Source organism: Parus major, chromosome 2 (assembly GCF_001522545.3).
Source record: "Parus major isolate Abel chromosome 2, Parus_major1.1, whole genome shotgun sequence".
Classification (NCBI taxonomy): domain Eukaryota; kingdom Metazoa; phylum Chordata; class Aves; order Passeriformes; family Paridae; genus Parus; species Parus major.
In genome coordinates this window covers 133,792,435-133,810,588 of record NC_031769.1, presented here as the reverse complement: position 1 = coordinate 133,810,588, position 18,154 = coordinate 133,792,435, and the positions used below count along the sequence as shown (strand labels likewise).

At 41.3% G+C, this 18,154-nt stretch overlaps 1 protein-coding gene across 1 annotated transcript in view; it reads left to right on the top strand.

Moving 5' to 3' along the window:
• Positions 1 to 654: 654 nt before the first annotated feature.
• Positions 655 to 18,154, top strand: part of SYBU (syntabulin) — a 39,718-nt gene continuing 22,218 nt past the window's right edge. The window contains exons 1-3 of the mRNA XM_015618205.3: positions 655 to 790; positions 970 to 1,156; positions 14,613 to 14,810. Of these exons, the coding sequence (XP_015473691.1) occupies positions 764 to 790; positions 970 to 1,156; positions 14,613 to 14,810 (412 nt within the window). The 5' untranslated portion in view covers positions 655 to 763. The remainder of the gene's footprint in view (positions 791 to 969; positions 1,157 to 14,612; positions 14,811 to 18,154) is intronic.

Here is an 18,154-nt window from a genome sequence, read left to right as displayed (position 1 = left end):
TAACTGAGAACCAAGTACATTTTTGTCAGTTTTATGTCAGTTTTTTATGTTTTAAGTTTTTGTCTCTCTACATGTTCCATAAACATATGTTACTGAAAAATAAGAGTAAAAAAATCTTTACTTTAGGAATAAATTCTTCACTGTGAGGGTGGTGAGACACTGGCACAGGTTGCTCAGGGAGGTGTGGATGCCCCAGTTGTGACAGTGCTCACGGACCAGCTTGGATAAGGGCTTGAGCAACTCGGGTCTAGTGGGAAATGTCCCTGCCCGTGGCCGGGGAGGTTAGGAGTAGATCATTTTTAAGGTTCCTCCCAAACGCTTAACAGTCTACGATTCCACGACTTAGAAGCAGAGAAACGTGACGATGCATTTTGCTAAGCGTACGGCCATACATCCGTCATATTTGTCCTGGCATCACCTGCCCTCTGCCCGGTTTCCTTATGCTCGGCCAGGGCCCGGTCAGCGGGCAGGGGGCGCGCACCTGCCCGGCTCCGGGAGCGGGAGCGGGAGCGGTACCGGTACCGGGAGCGGCTCCGGGAGCGGGAGCGGTACCGGGAGCGGGGGCGGCTCCGGGAGCGGGGGCGGGCGGGCGCTGCGGCGGCGGCGGCGGCACCACGTGTCGGGGCGGGAGCGGCGGGGCCGCGCCGGGCAGCGCCTCCCCCAGCGCCGCAGCGACAGCGGCAGCGGCAGCGCAGCCCCGCTCAGCGCATCCCTCTCGCCCATGCCAGGTGCCCGCTCCAGGCTGCGCGCTGACTGAGGAGCCATGGGGCCTCTGCGGGAGAGCGGCAAGGTGAGGAGCCGGGGATGGACGCGGCGGCGGGGAGCGAGGAGAGGCAGGGGCAGGCAAATCGCGTCCTGCCCCCGCCCTGGGGGGGGCGGAGGGGCCGGGATTTGCCTGCCCCTGCCTCGATGATGGAAGGAGGAGGGCGCATCCGAGAGGTTCCTGACGGGGTGTCCCTTCCCGAGCAGGAGCAGAGGACGCAGCTGGAAAGGGAGGTGTCCCGCAGCCGCATCCCCCGCTTGGTCCTTCGGCCGCAGCAGAAGGTATCACCCGCTTCCGAATCGCCCTTTTCGGAAGAGGAAAGCCGGGAATTCAACCCGCCCAGTTCCTCTGCGGGCTCCGGCAGGACTATCAGCAGCAACAGCTTCTGCTCAGGTACCGCAGAGAGATCCCCCCCAGCCTCGGGGTCTCTGGGGAACACGGTGTGCCCCACACGGCCATCCCCGAGGCTCCGCTGTCATCCCAGCCGCAGCATCTGTGTGTCGGGCTCCTGTCGAGCCCGCATGAGCAATCCGTTTTACCCACGAAGAAGGGCAAACATTGATTTTTCCAGGGAAATCTAGTATCTGCTCTTTTAATATGTGTCCGTAAACGACACCAGATGTTTCCATTTCGAGCTCTGCTACCACTGCTAAAAAAGTTGGCGGTTTTATTGCGGCAGAAGCGTTGCTTTACAGAGAAAGATTTGCCTTAACAACTGTAGCGTGATATTGAGGCATTTTGAAAAGCCTTTAAATCAAAAGTCTGTGAAACAGGGAGTTGCTATTAAGGGTATCAGACTACGATTCCTTTTGGTTTTTTGACAATGATCTCCATGGATTGGAATAGAATATACAGGTGAAGTCTTCACTGTCATATTGAAATAAGTTTTGTTTATTTCAGAATTCAGGATTCTACTGATGAGTGTGTCGCCAGACACGAATTGGGCATGATGGCTTCTCTGCAGAGAGGGCAATGGATGGGTGGCTGATCAGAAGTAAATTATTACTCTCCAACTGTAGATGAAAAAATATCATTTGCTATTCAAAAATATTACATGTGGGACAACTTGAAAACAGATTACTTTTTTAATGTAAAATATTTGTCCTGTGTAGAGTTTAGCACAATTTAAATGCCTCAACTGGCAGTGAAAGACTCAGATGCCTACTAGTGGTGAGTAATTTTTTAATTCAGTGAAACTCTTCACTGTAAATGACATTAATGCACATGCATAACAAAATTAAGGTCACATCATGAAAACCTTGGACTCTATATGCCTGTGGTAATTTAGAAGGTATTTGTGGTGTGGAGAAATTAATTTTCAGTGGTGGAATTGGAAGTGCTAGGTTAAGGGTTGGACTCAATGACTATGGAGGTCCTTGCAACCTAGATGTTTCTATGATTCCGTAATTCTCTCTTTAAAAATCTAAATTATAAGAAGTTTTTTTTGCAATAGTTAGTATCAGAGCAACTTTCTAAATTTCTTTTTTTTTTTAGTTCATAAAGTATTTTCAGTTACTAGAGGTGATCCTGGGATTACATAGGAATGCTTTTATTTATCTTGGTCTTCACTACAGTGGGTTAGATTATTGTTATTACTTTTTTTACTCGTTTCATGAAAAACAGTGTCTTGAACACAGTGTACAAGTTTTCTTAGATGAAAAACACAATATCCATGTTTGAGTCTAGCTTTGCCAGATTTTGCAATTCAGGCTCAGTGGAATGATCTATTTGGTTATTGTTTAATGAACAATGCAAAGCATTAAACAAACATCATAGGATTGTAAGAATGCTGGAGTCTTTTTCCCATGCCTTTTTAATCCTTCACCTTACCTGCTTGAGTTTATGTGTTCCAAAGAAATAAAATCTTTTGAAGCTTTCTAGAAATATGTTATTTTTATGATCTCTCCCAAATGGCTGCTTTTCATCCTGATTTTTTTCTTTCTGTGTTGACAAGGCTTTCATCTTGATCGCTGACATTTTTTTTTCATCTTTTGGGTTTTTACCTTGCTCTTCAGATCTACTCAACAAGTAGCTGCCACTGTAATATACCCTTTCTCTCCCACTGCACTGCATAGGCTGTCTTGAGTCCCAGGAGCATGTTGTTTTAATTCTGGGTGTGTCTGATGTCATGGCTTGACAGCATGCAATGCTGGTCTCTTAACCTGCATCTCAAGCACAACTGCTCATATCTTTATTTATTTATTAATCTTTTGTTATTTCATGCATGCTGCATTGATTTACCTTGATATTTTTTTTTCCTCCATCTGAGAGCTTTGTGTTTCCAAAGCTGCCTGCAGCACCCACAGATACAGGTACACACTACGTGGTTTGCTTCTCTGGGTCTTCAGAGCTTATACAGCCATGGATCAGCCAAGGCACTGTCCTCCATCCCAGACCCTGGTTCAGTTGTTGCTAGGTTTGATGGATTTTTGACTGGGATGCAGGTATGGCAACACTCACTGACTTGATTTCCTCATTCTCTTGACATCTCTTTCCTGTCTTCCACTTAAGCTCCTTCTTTATCATTGTTTGTCTGATTTAGATTGAAATCCCCCAGGGACAGCAGGTGGCTGCTAATTCCTGTTTCTGGGGAGGGGATGGTGAACAGATGTGTGGAGAGGTGAGTGGAGGGGCCACAGCCCCTAACCTGCCTCTCCTGGTGCTTCTTCTTAATTGAGAAGTAGCATGTGCAAAAGGGGTATTTAAAATTAGTAGTTCATTTGGAAGATGGGAGCAGATGGAAACACTAATGTAGCAGTATAAGAAAGTTTGTGAGCATTTGGATAAATGTCATTTCTTTTGAGAATTAAACCTCAAAATGCTCTTGATAAGCAACAGATAGTATGAATTGATCCTTGTAATAATTCCTTTCCTCTTTTCCCTTTTCTTGTCAAGTTGTTTTCTACCTTTCTTCCATTATTATTGAAACCAAATAGTTATTATCTGTAGATTTCTTTTTACCCCAATAGAAAATATTTTTTTCCCCTCATCCATCGAAGATGTATTGTTTGCATGATTCCCTAGAGCTTCTGATGTTGTCCATTTTTCCTATGTGCTTACACTGGTCTCAGTGCCTAAGTGAAGGCTTGGAGTTCCCTCTCTCTAAATGAGGGTAAATCTTGTAGTATTATTAATGTTGGTTCTGGGAGCCATGGCAGTGCTGCAAGCATGGTGGTAACAGCAAAAAATATCTCTTGGCAACAGAAAAGAGACGGCTTTTGTAATGCTTAGCTTCTTTTGAAGAAGTTGTTAGTTCTGGCTGTGATAGGTTTAAATTTGCATGATCAGTTCCCTCTTTGTCTTGTTTAAGTGAATCAGAGCCTCACTTGATCATGTTGGTCAATTACTTGCAGTTGACTTTATGTCAGTTTTGCTTTGTAAGTCCGTATGAAATACAGTGAGAGTATTAGTCATAGCTGTGATATTCCTGACAAAAAGTGTATTTAATATTCTTTGTTTCTGCCAAGTGAATGTGGATGCTGTCTGGATGTTGTGTAGGCAAGCTGAGCTTTTGTACCTGCTTTCAGCATGCACAACCCTCTCTTAAAACCTTAGAGCATCTGGGGTCCTGGTTGTCATTTGATATGGGAGCACGTCTCTTCTTCGGCTTGGATGTTGGCCACAGAACTCATACGATGTCAAATGATGGAAAAACACTCTCACAGGAGCTTCGTGTGGCTCAACTGCTACTGAGCATTTGCCTGTGTCATGCTTGTTTTTCTCCCAAGTTGCACTTGGCTTCCAAGTGGCTTACCTTGTCAGTTGGGCAGAGAATGTGATCCAGAGCATCTCAGACAAGCCTCCTGCTGATGGGTCCATGGAGGAGCAGCTGCTGGGCCTTTGGTCATTCCAGTTACAGTATTTTCCTTGTAGGAAATATGATACTTTGGGTGGGGCACTATCCTTGATTTGGTGTACGTGTCCTTGGTTTGAAGTCAGCCTGTGCTAAGTTCAGTCAGTGTATTTAGCTTTTCTTTTAAAATTATTTTAGTCTGGGATTTACTTCCTTTTCTGCTTTTGGTTTTTGAATAGCTCCACTTTTAAATTTCTCTGGATGAAGATGACTTCTTACGTGGTACCTTTACAACAATGCCCAAGCTCTCTTTCAGCCTTTTCTAGTATGCCAGCTGCCAGAATTTCAGCAGGGAATGAAGTGAAGCTTTGGTAACCAAGATGCAGCTTTGCATGGAGCACTTGTACATGTAATAATTAGTTCAGCAAAGGAATTTTTGAGCCAGAGGACTTGATTTATACATGTAGAAAACAATTCCTCTTTTCTTTGGCTTACCTGTAAATCACTTTTTTAATTAGACAGACTAGTCCTACATGCTGTTGAAAGCCAGTAGCATCTCTGTTCATCAATGACTGTAACTCACTCCAACGCAGTCTTCAAAAATAGGAGTTGAAGCTTCAGTTTTTGCTTTTTCTTTAAAATTTCAAGATCCGGTTCAACACTTACTCAAGTTCAGTCCTTGTTTCATAACTGTTCTTTTCTGGGATAAAGATTTTATTTAAGTCTTGTCCTTTGCATGTGTGGCACAATACATGTGCACGTGTCCAGCGGCTGCGCTGCAGGCCTGGGGTGTGGGTGCTGCAGTAGGAACTCAGTGTTGCCATTCCTTGCGCACTTGCTCCTGTGCACACTCCCCTTGATCTCAGAGATTATTTGCCAGTTGGCCCAGCTATTGGTGGATGCTGGGACTGAGTTCACAGTGTGTGTCCAAAAAAGCATGTAGGCTTTAGGCAGGCTTATTAAGTCCATGTGAATGCACAACCCATTTTGCTTACCACAGACAAGAAGAAGAGGTACAAGCATTACTGAATAAAAAAGCTGCACTTTCTTGCACTCCAATAAATAATTTCTCTGTTAGAGCATTGAAGCAGATTGCATTGTAAAGCTGCTAGCCTTAGAGACCACACTAAATAAGTATGTGTACTGAAATATATATTCCCAAATAGAAATAGGTACAGAAAACTAAGTTTTTTAGTATTTTAAGAAGTCAACACATTGAGGCCAGACAGTTTAAATTACTAAAAGTAATTGCTCCTATTATTTGCTTGTATATATGTATGTATTACTGTGGAAACAGCTCTCTCATTCTTCTCGTTTCTTGTTATTAAAAAAAAAAAATATTTTGTTTAAATAGTTCCTTACTGGTTTTTGTGTTTGATTTTTACTCTGAGTTACTGATTCAAAGAAACATTGAAAGTTCTCAAGTACATGATACCAGAAGTTAGATTCTCTTTCCTGTAGTCTTTTATGCTTTGCTTTTCCACAGTCATTTTGCCTTTTTTTTTCAGACTTCTGGAGGTCTTTTCTACCTCTTGTATTTGCAGTACTTTGTGAGGCAGTTCCATGATGACCGTGATATTAATTTACAAAAACATTGAAACAAAATCTGCTTTCAAAAATACACATATGGCCTTTTTTTCATGAGGGTTACACTGGTGACATGCTTCCTTTTCTCCCTGCTCCTTTCCTAGAGAATTTCCTGCTGGACCAGCTTACATGCAATAATTATTATTGCTTCATATTATGAGCCACCAGTTCTGTTTCTGTGGCACAGAGATCTGTTCCAAACCTGAAAATAAGAAAAGTGCCTAGGTATGAGCAAAGTCTGCTCGTTCCCCAGTTTTTGGCCTTTCTCTGCTTCCCTTTCAACTTCATTTATTCCCCTTAAGTAACAATCCTTTTGTTCCTCTTGCCACACAACAACATTTGGAAGCCAAAATATTTGACCTTTTCGATGTTTTTTTATTACCTTTTTATGTGTCTGTCAGTACTGTGAACCTTTAAAACCCAACCCAGAGCCTCCTGGGGTCAGTAGGACAATTCCCTTTCTCTCTGGAATATTTTGCTTGGTGTCCTGAGAGCAGTCACCCTTTCTACTACACCTCATCCTTTCTACTGCCCTTTTAGTTGTAGCTTGTTTTGTACTATGGGTTGAATTCTAAACAATATCCGGTGTTTTATTCACCACGAATGCATAATCCAGTACTTTTTTTTTTTACGGTGTTTTTCATGCAACTTTCTATTGAGTTGAATGTTGTCATGCCCTCTGAAGAAAATAATAACTTGTAACAGGAATGAAACTTTATTCAGAAGTCTTGGATTTACTTTGTGGTAAAAGAGACTCTTGATATTTTAACAGAAATTAAACATTGCATAATTTAGCCCTACATTCATATTTTCAAGCAGTGTTTTGAAGTGTATGTGACTAGATTCTGTGATGCTGCTAAGTGCCACTCTGAGCTTGAGGATAGTTGAAGGAGAAAAGAAAAATACGCACAGAACAACAATGGATAGAATATATGTTGTCTCTTTCCATGAGGAGGTAAGCAGGGCAACCTTATGAGGTGCTGTTGAAGCAGTGAGTCACAGTTATATGCTGTTAGCCATGGAGGCAGAGCTATATGAGACCAAATGAGTATAACATGTTGCACTATTTGAGGAACAGGTACAAATTTCTTTGTGGTCTGTTGAAGATTTTTATTTCCAAAAATGGCACCTTCAAAACTGGAAAGAATATTTCTAATTTCTTTCTTTGCTGCATAATGGAATAAACTGCATAAAATGCCACAGAAACCTATCTATATATATATATACACACATATATTTCACTTAATGTTAATATTAAATGTATAGTGTATATTTATACTGGATGTAGTCAGTGCTTTCCCACCGGAGGTAGCAGCAGTGGATCCACTTCCAGCTGTTGTCCTCAGAAAAGATTAATGAGGTCTATTAAATTGTATAAACCCATACCAAACAGAAAATATTCTTCTTTGTATTTTTTTTTAAGATTCTTTCCTGTCCTTGCATTTAGTTAAAAGTTTTTTATAAAATTTTCAAATAGAATTTTTGAGTGCTTTATCACCTTACACGCCTTGTCCAGATGTTTTCTGTGATATGATAATAAAACTCTGGGAGCTGTGCTATTCCTGACCACAGCTCTCCTAGTAACAGTGCTATTTTTATTGATATTTTACTAGTAAGCCATTATGCTTCTCTTCTGTAATACACCATTAGTGGGGCTATAAATGTAATGACAAAGCCAGTAAGCCACAATTATATAGTCCTCTTTTTTTTCATATGTTTTGACAAAGCTCATTTCAGTCCTGTTTGTGAGATGTTCAAGTAGAAGAAACACTGGTAGATTTGCTGCCAAAATCAATTAAAATTAGCTACTTCAGTATGATTTAGCAATTTTACAGTCAGACATTGAGAGCAGATACCTTTAAATATGTGTTTATGTGAAATCCTGCATTGCAAGAGATGCCCAAGCTTAGGAGCAGGTTAGTCCATCTTTTTTCACCTTTGTCTCTCCTTTTCTACATAATCTCAGCCTGTCAGCATTCCTGCCATGCTATGACTGAGCAGTGACACTCTTACCAAAGTCAGTGAGCAGTTCTCATACTAAATTTTCAGCCATGTTCAGCCTGTGGGTGTGACACAAGCCAGCTCAAAGGGGCTGGTGAGCAGCAGGTGTAAAAGTTGCCTGCACATTGATGATCCTCAGCAACTAGTTGCAGATGTTTAGTCTTGATTTTACTGGGTTAGATTTCATGACTAGAACATTACAGTCAAAAGTTCTAGCTTGATAAATGGACTGTGAATAGCAGGGTGTTTTCCAGTTGTGGAATATCTGGCAAAAAAAGCATGTAGCTTGTAGGAACCTGTGGAGATGATTTCTTCCAGCCTCTTTTTTGAAGCTGGACTGTTCCAAGCACATCCCAGCAGCCATGTATCTATCTGTCTGTCGAAATCTAGAAACCCTTCAAGGACAAGAGTTTGCACAGCCTCTGTAGGTGACCTCAGGGAGTGGTGGAGCTGTTAGCCAGCCTTTGTTCACAAGCAAAATGGAGCATAGTTAATTCAAGTTTTGCCTGCAGAGACACTGAGATTAAATGTGGAAATTACTTGCATGGCAGGATTTTGCATAAGTAGGCCTCCTTTTTTTCCTGACACTGCTGTAGTTGTCCTTATGCTTCAGCTCTACTTTACTATGTTTGACTTTTGGTAAGAGACTTGCTTCACAAGCACGGCATATTCTGAGAAATCTTAAATACCAAGCCAAACAGGTCTTCAAAACAGTTAAGAAATTACTTTTAAATTTATCAGAAGGACAAAAACTAGTAGCATTTTTAGGGCTCAACCTTTAGTGAAGTTAATAAATATTTTTTTCAACAGTCTGTATGATTTTGTAGTGACAAACTGTTAATAGCAAATCACATACTGAAATGGCCTCAGTAAAAGTGGAAGGTTTTAGTACAATTAGGAGCTGAGGGGAATATAACCACTTCTTACCTCAGGCTGCTCCATCGGTGGTAGCTGGAAAGGTGAGGGTGCCTCCAGAGGTATGAGGTAGGATTTATGGCTGTTGAGACCCTCATGGTTTGAATGTGAATATGCTCCTACCTCTGCTTTTCTCTGTGTACCACTAATTTTGTACTGTTTTGTCTGCTGCTTTTACTGTGTTTCCCATTTGTTCCAGAATGACACTGTTAATCTCCCATTAGCAGTTTTCTCTGCCTGAGCACTGAGCCCCTACACTCACTGGTTCAGCTGCCCAGGTCAGAGCAGTGGTTGTGTTAGTCCTTGGAGAGAGCTGAGACCCTGCAGGCAGTGACTCAGAGTACTGGGATGACTTAGCCTGAGTGGGGCTGTCCTGACTCACCCTCCAGATGATCCTCCTTCTCTCTATTTAATACAGAAAGAGACAGGTCTGTAGGGTAGGTGCTGTATTCTCTTTGGTGTCTGTCTGCAATTTCCATAATTGCATAAACACCCCTGTGCAACAAGGCTAGCCATGAACAGAAGACTGAAACAGTTCAAAACCTGAGGGTCAAAAGGTGAGGCAGACTGGGAGATTACCCTGAAAAATTACCCTTTGTAATACCTCACTGCCAGTAGCCAGCTTGCAGTGCACCTTCCTGGCAGAGATGTGGCTACCCAGCCTAGCAGATCCTGGGATGAATGGAAACTTAACCATCAGGTAAAAGCCAGGAAATTGTTTGTCTTGGTGCACTGAATATTTAAAATTTTGTTAGAGCCACATTTAATTCTGGAATCCACATTTCTTGGTGGAAATTCAGACTATGTACAGCCTGAACACTGGTCAAGGGACCCTTATGAGAAGACAAATCTTGGACAGTAAAATAGGGATCAGGCAGGAACTGGACCATTCAGTGTCACAGGAGTGCCTAACTTGATCTGACAGCTAGGAGTGAAAAACATAAGTCAGTGCTTCCTCAGCGAGAGCATCATTAATTATTTAGATGTGTTATATAAGGAGGTTGTATATTCAAAGTTTCTTGAAGCCTTTAAGAAAAGGCAGTATTTTTTTAAAGAAGGTTCTAAGACATATTCTGGTGAACCTTCTAAGATATCTGTGCTGAGAAAATCATCACATCTCAACATAAAGCCTAAAAGTCTACAAGAACAGTATTTATGTTAATTGTCCAGAGTATTATTATCTTTAATACTGTTGTTTATATTTTGACTTTACTATTTAAAGGTTAGTCAGAGCATGCAAATGTCAGAGTGCTCTGAGCAACTTTCCTGATAGTTTGTTTGAGAAGACACTATCCTTTGCTTGCCTTTGAAACTTGGCAGGCATGTCTGGTAGAGGGCTTGGACATAGAATTTCAAGTGATGAAATCCAGCTGAGGTTCAAAGGAAAAGTCTACTCCCAGAATGCTCCTAGGAGGCCCCTGTAAAGAAAAAAAAAAATGACAGTATGAAGGAAAGCAATGGAAGACTTGTGTCATAAATTCACATGATTTTACCTCTTGTGCAAGTAAATTCAGGCAAGATCAGGGGTACAGGCTTTCACAGCACTATTTACCAGATTCCTTTTTTTTTTTGTCTTCCTGATGCTGATGTGCCTGAGAAGGTAAGGTCTGCCTCTGTTCCTGAGGAGTCTAGCTCTTGTCAGGAAAATCAATCCACAAACGCCAGAGGTTTATGTCCAAAAAGGAGACAGAGGAGTCCTTTTACTTTATTCGAATAAAGGGAGAGGCCATGGGGCATTCCCCTGGGGTCTCAAATTTTTGGAGGGCGCAGCCTCCTTTTCATCCTAATTCCCAGCCGCTTGTCCCTTCTCCCTTTCCCCATAGGCTGAGGTACTTGAGAGGTACAGGCTTCCCGGAACGCCTGACACCTGCGATACCTTCCCCCCTCCCCGACAATGCATAATCCCTTCTCAATTCTTAACTCTTGTGGAATTCATGGTGCTCTTTCAGTGCCTCTTTCATCTTTTAGTGGAATCCATCCCATTGTTTCTGTTGTCTCTCACTGATAGCTGCATCTTATCAGCAGACCCACAGCTTGTTTGTAAAGACAAACCCATCATTCCTCTCACTCTGAAGTCCTTACTGGGGCAAAACTGCTGTTGAGTTACAGGGTTGAATCCATAACTGACCCTTCTGGAAACTTTATGCACATCATATCAGAAAGTGAATCCCATTGTGAGCTCATCTGCTCCAGTTACCTGCTTCTTTGAGAGAGATTCCTTATCTTGGCCCATTTCTGGGCAAGTAGAGGACTTCACTTCCTTCCATCAGAGTTTCCAGTAGGGTTTAGGAGGAGCCTGCAGGTCTGAGGAAGTACTGAACGAACCGTGCCGCAGTCAGGTTCTGCTTGCAGGTGAGGAGCAGATGGGTCGCTGCAGCAATGAGCAGGGAGGGAGGTCAGGCTGTCTGGAGATGGAGGGAGAATCATGTCAGGGTCCACAGGGAAGTCTGCTGCTCTTCTGTGGGTAGTTCACCTACAGTATTAAACACTGAGGTTTCAATAGCAGGAAAGATGAAGGTAGGTGCAGGCAATTTGGCTGGCACTAAGCATCTAGACAGCAACTCACTCTTCACCTGGACTTTTCCTTGTGGCAGGAGGGTGAGTTGTGGGTCAGATGGATGCCCCCAAGGGACAGCAGAGCTTTGCTTGCTTTGATGGTGAGCACCAGTGTTTAATAGACAGCTCTTCCATTCTGTGGTGGCAAACATTTTGATTATACAAAAGGCTGACACAGAAAAATCTTTCTCTACAGCTTGCCCTAGTTCTGGAAAATTTATAATTCTGTTAATATTTCTGAACAATAGTAGTCGAAGGATTAGAAGTTGTACATTACATAAAAAATAAACTATGAGAGGAGAGGTAATACAATAAAATCATTCATTCTATGCAGCTGGAGTGAGAGTACTTACCTGGTTATTGGTGTATCTAAAGGTTACAAGGGGTATGAGTAGAGAAGAGCTATTCTTCCTTGTACCAGGCTCATTTTTTCTTCTAAAAAATGCCCTGTTGCTCTGAAAGCTGAAGTTCTTAACAGTAAAACAAGAAATGTAGATATGACATTACCTGATGGTACAGTGTCACCAGTGTGATATCACAGGCAATGTTGGGGGGTGGTAAATAAAACTTATTTTTATGCTATTTTAGTATGTATTCTTTAGCTACCTTTTTCCTAATTGTAGTAAGTTTTGCACAATTGGGGTTTTTAATGCCCCAATTTTTAATACTGTAATTTAGTTCTTTCTTTGTGTAAAGTTTTATCAGTTCCTGTGGTTCTTCAGGCTGCATCTCTATAGCTTTGGGAGTTACTTCAACATAAACTCTCCCATATAAAACAGACCTGTGCAAGTATTGCAGTAACTGTATTGGTGGAGAGATAAGGAGATAAGGAAAATAGTTTCTTGTGGGTTTAAGTGGGAGGTTTTGGGATGGGAGTTTGCTTGGGGTTTGGTTTTGTTTTGGTTTTTTTTGTTTTGTTTTGTTTTGAGGGTTTTTTTGTTTGTGTGGGGATTTTTTGTTGTTTTTATTCTAACATAAAGTTTGGAAACTAATGTCACATACAGAAACATCTAAGTGGAAAAGTCATAATGAAAAACAAACTGTGCAAGTTGTTGTTTATTTCTGAATATATTTGATTAGAAATGTTTGTGTGCTTTGGATATAGCTAAAGCAGCTGCTTAAATGCAATTCAGGTGTTCCCTCTGTGGTGCTAATCCACTGTCCTGCAGGTAACATTCACTCAGCCCGCAGAAGAGACTCCAAATGGTGGAGAAAGGGAAACAGATGCTGATCTGTGAGGAAACTGCCACCTTCTTTCTTCTTTGTGTGGAGTTACATCGTGATGTTGATGGAAATAGAAAGGATAAAAAGTAAATTAAAGTCATGTGGGAAGCAATTCTGCATTAGTCAGGATGAATGTAGGGACAGGCTGAAAAGCTTATTAGCAGTTTTCTCTTTTCTATTATTTTGCTAGAAACTAATTCTGAGTTGCAGAAGGCAGCAGCAGGATGGCAAAAAGAGATGCTTTTTTGGCTTAGTTGGGATGATTTGAAAGAATTAAATATTAAAATGGATTAGGTGCTTTGCACCGTTACTGCAAAGCCCTGGGAGGTGTTTCTGGCAGCAGGCTGGGATGTGCCTTGGCTTGGCATCATGTGTGGCACTTGGCAGAGGCCTGGGATGTAACACCTCAGGCTGCTGGCTGCTCCTGCAGCCTAATGCATGCAGCCCACTCGGGACAGTCAGCACCTCTGGGTCCCTTGCTTGGGACTGAAGGCAGGGAGGACATGGAGAGATGAGAGGCAGAACATTGGAACAGATGAGTGAGGGTAGAACAGCTGCCCAGGCATGAAGGAAAACTGGATCACATGAAAGGATGAGGTTTTTCTACAGTATTAAGGGAGCAATAGCTAAAAGAAACAAAAGCTGTTGTTTCCTGTGGAGGGGAACTGGGCAGAAAGGTGTTAGATAGGTATGGGGTGTCCCTTCTGACTCATAAATGCCCAGTCATGCACTGACTTTTAAATCAATATGCCCATGCAAAGCTCAGTGCAAAATGAACCTTGACCTGCATTATGAACAGGGTGGAAGAGGTAAGTGCAAAATGGTCATGCAAATTATTTGGCTCAGTTGCAGGTTCTTCTTTGGGTTTCATGTTAGCCAAAGATAATGCATCGGGAGAAGAGTGCAATGGCATAATTCAGATGGCAGCTTTTGTTTTTGTAGTGGGAAAGAACAATTAGATATCTCCAGGAGATTCAGAGTAGTGTGTTTTTGGTTTTGTTGTGTGTCCGTTAAACACCATGACTATTAGGGGAACTCCAGTTACTCCAGATTATGTGGAACAAGGTGAGATTAAAAAATCAGATTGCTTACTTTGCATTCAGTTGTTAAGAGCTGGAGTGTTTGTATCCCTGGAGGTCAGGAACCTGGGTCTGTTCCCAGGGTAGCTGTTGATGCCCTGAAGTGCTGGTGTTCCTTCAGAGGAATTCAGCTTTAAACAAAAGCAATCTGTGTATAACTCACTCTCTTCAAAACCAGGTACCTCACAGCCACTTGTCAAGAATGGAAGAATTCTATGGTCATGGTTGCTTTTAAAGGAAAGACAATTTTGAGGAACCTGTATTAAATCCAGTTACATGAAATTCTGGCTGGAGGTTGTTGTCTTGTTCAGATGTGGGAATATTTCTTGAAGGAAAGCATGTGGCCCATGCTTGCTCTGCAGCCAGTGTGCACTATACATTTGTGTCTTGTATCTTCACTCTGCAATATTCCTTAACCTTGCTAAAGGAATTCATCTTGGATAGGAATTTTCATTGTGTAGCCTGTGATTTTGTACCTTGTCAGACTGAGTAAAACAAGTACTTGTCCTTTTAGCTTGCCATAAGGTATTCAAGGTTTCTTCACAAAATGGGTGAAACAAATAGCTTCTCACCGGGTTTCAGAGCCAAGGTTGTAAATATCACTTACTGTAAAGAGCTGTAGTTCAAATGCTCTTTCTTTTATTCTGCTAACTTTCATACACTTATTAGTTAAAAATGTTGTTTTCCCTTTCAGATGACACTGGCTGTCCTAGTAGCCAGTCAGTATCTCCAGTTAAGACTCCTTCTGATGCTGGAAACAGTCCAATCAGTTTTTGCACTGGTAGTGATGGAGACTTCTCCAGGAAGAAGTTCAGTCCAGGGTCAGTGAGTGAAGGGAATACACAGCTGGCTCGATACAAGAAGGAGACAAAGACAAGCCTTGTAAAGCCTGGTGAGTATAACTCCTTTCATTTCCTTAATTGCACTTTATAAATGACTGGTATATTTACAGGTGTCTACATACATACTGTGTTGTGCCACCTGTGATACCGCTAATGCTGATAGTAATACAGTAGTTGGCTTCTTTCTGTGGAGCCACCTGAAAGATATGAAAACACTATTGTCATTGTCTTTTTCACAGAAACATACAATCAACTGACATCTTGAAAGAAGTCTTGTGATGTCCTTAAATTTATTGTTTGATCCTGCCTAAACTTTGTGCTGCCAGGTTCTGGTGGCTCTGGGGATACAAGATGTTCAGAGCAAGGCAAGGGGCCTGTGTGTGGGAGCTGGGCAGATTTGGATCTGTATTGCAATGGCTGAATCAAGAGTGTATCTCCCAGTGCCTTGGGCTAATGGGCCACCTCAGACCACCAGCTAAATCAGCATCTGCTTGTTGCACATCCAAGACTAAATACCCAGATGTGCCATTGGTTCCTGTAATTTTAGTGAGTAGATATGAAATATTTTATATAATTTGATTCATGTACAGGCAGGTTTTGATTACAAGTGGCTGGGATGATTTTGCTGCTATTTAATTAATCACGGAGACATAGCTGGCCCTGTACTTAGCAGTTGCAGAACTGACATGGCTTATGAGCTCAGGTACCTCCTGGCTGTTTGTTTCCAGAGTCATTTTACCTGTGAAAGCCATTTAGATACCTCCATGAAAAGCCAGCTCCGCTTTACTAGCACCATGTTTAATCCTGAAACAGTGGAAAATTTGTTGCAAAATCTCTTCACTTGCTTGGTGATTGGAAGGGTTGATTAAATCTGATTTACCACTATTCCTGCAAGTTCTTTGTCTCCTTTCATAGCAGCATGTTACTTGAGTGTTCCCAGTCTCCCACTGCTGTGTATAATGGGTGATAGGTAGTATTTTTTACAAGGTTTGCAGCAAGTGTAGTATATGACAGTCAAATCTGCAGCTGTGGCTACCACAACCATTTTGTTTCTGAATAGGAATGTCACTTAGCAAAATGTGAACAATGAATGCAAAATTTTTTTTTCTAATGAAGAGTCCTATACTCATGGAGAAGAGTTGTGCACCTTTTTCACTGATTTCAGTTTTACAGTTAAATTGCCTTATTATATGAAGTTATTAGCCTTTTGCAATATTTAGCAACCAGGTCTGTTTTACAGACTTGTACTTCTAAGTTCCTCCTGCCAAAAAACTTAAACTTTTTTAGTGAAAAGCTGTTCAAAATCCTGTCATAGTGTGGGAGCTGTGAGGGACATGTCAGACATGGACGCCAGGGGACAGCTGGAATTCATTTTCCTCAGCGTTGGCCACAAGGGTTAATTTGATTTTCTTCCATTGCTGTCTCATTCCGTGGCTTCAGGTGGATTCAGTCTCTTCCCCATGACCTATTTGAACATAAATTTCTGGTGACTCAGTTGAGAAGATGTAGCCATTGTGCAAGGAGGAGGCATCACCATGTAGGAAAACACAGAGAGTAAAAAGGGATCAGTAGAAAGGGAAGTGGGAAATGGAGGAGAATAACATCAACATGTCTTTGTCACATATAAAAGAAATTGTGTGTAATTTTCTCTTTACCAAAAGCCCTTCTTGATTTATAGAGATTATATCTGCATCATGTTAATCTGAAATGGCTTGTGACAATGACCACATACCAAGAGTCAGATATGAGAGACAAAAATCCAGCCTACCACTATTTTTTACGACGTCCTGCACTACATTTTGTACACAAATATATCAATCACTGTGCACCTTCAAAAACTCCTGTCATTTTGCTGAAATCTGTCTGTTTCCAGTATCGTTTTCTTGGAAGAAGCTGACTCTCAGAAGAAACACTTACACAAATATTTGGATAATTCAGGAAATGTTAGAAAAGGACAGCACTGAGAATGAACCCTGGGATGTTTTTGGGCTGTTCCCAAGCTCTGATATTTTTCTGCTCCTCTAGTAACATCACTTCATCTTTCTTTTCTGTACTTCAAAATACAAAATACACATAGCCTTTCTTTCCTCTCCAACAGCCTAAGGCCTTGTTATATGAGTCAAAGCCATCTTCACCTCTTGAAGTATTAACAAAATAGATTTGGCTATCATTCATATTTTATGTAGTTTGCATAGAGAACCATACATAATCCTGGAACGCTCTTGCTAAACCTATAAAATATTTATAATCATGGAGAAATTATTCATTTGAGAGATATGAAAATGGTTTTTATTGTGCATTAAATCCGAATCACAGCAGTGTAGAAGTGAATTTGGCTTAAAGGTGCCTGCTTTCCCAGGGAAGGATGGAGAGAACAGGAACATTAAGGAAGATAATAGAATATCCACTCTCAAAGACAGCTACATTTAATTTCTAAATTTCTGGATTTTAGAAGCTGGTCCTTCTTTTAGATGTGATTTAGTTATATAATATTAAAAGCAATACAAAATGTGTTGCAGAAAATGCCCTCAACAAAAAGGCACAAAAAGAATTAATGTTGGTCTTAGTTTTGTATTAAGATGCTGTGCTTAGTCCTACCATTTTTGTAATTGAATAAACAGGACCATAAACACTTCTAGATGCTCACATTCTTGTGAAGTCTTCCTAGAAAGATCCCTCCTGAATTCCTGTAGTTCATGTCCACATCCTGTTGAGAACCGTGGGAATTGTTTTGCTTCCTTTAGCAATCTTTCTCATCTTCTTTTTTGACTTCCATTAGAACACTTGGTAAAAGGATTCAAAATATGCTTCTTTCAAAGACATGGATAAAGAAGAGAATCTTTAGCAGAAGTTGTGTCAATAACTTTTAAAAGTCTTGCTTGTTTAGCACGGACATGTATGTAAATCTCTGTGAGCATCAGAATTTGAGGAGGGCGTCTGATCAACTGTGTTCAGCATTTCTGTAAAGTTCTGGTCTTCTTGCTTTTAGTGCTACTGGCACACTTGGGACAGTTTACTGAATGTTTGCTGTTGGAGCTGTTTCTTAGAGCCCATTGCTGAAGTTTCACATGAAATTATTACGACCTAAGAAGAAAACATTAAGGCTGTCCCAGACCTTTTAGCACCTCCAGGATCCTGCAGAATAGAGGTGTAAACACCATTGAACAAAAGGAGCCCTAGGTGAGCCCCAGTTAGAGTCAGCTCCCAAACCTGGTAAGGACTGGCTCTCTGTCATTCCCATCTTGGTACAATTAACAACATTACAGGTAGCAGAGGACTATGCATAAAGGGTTTCATTATTTCACTGCTAATAAAACATTTGGTAATTTATTACTAAATATGGCTAAAATAGCAATACTTTGAATTTCAGTGTCATTGAATTGCTATGGATTAC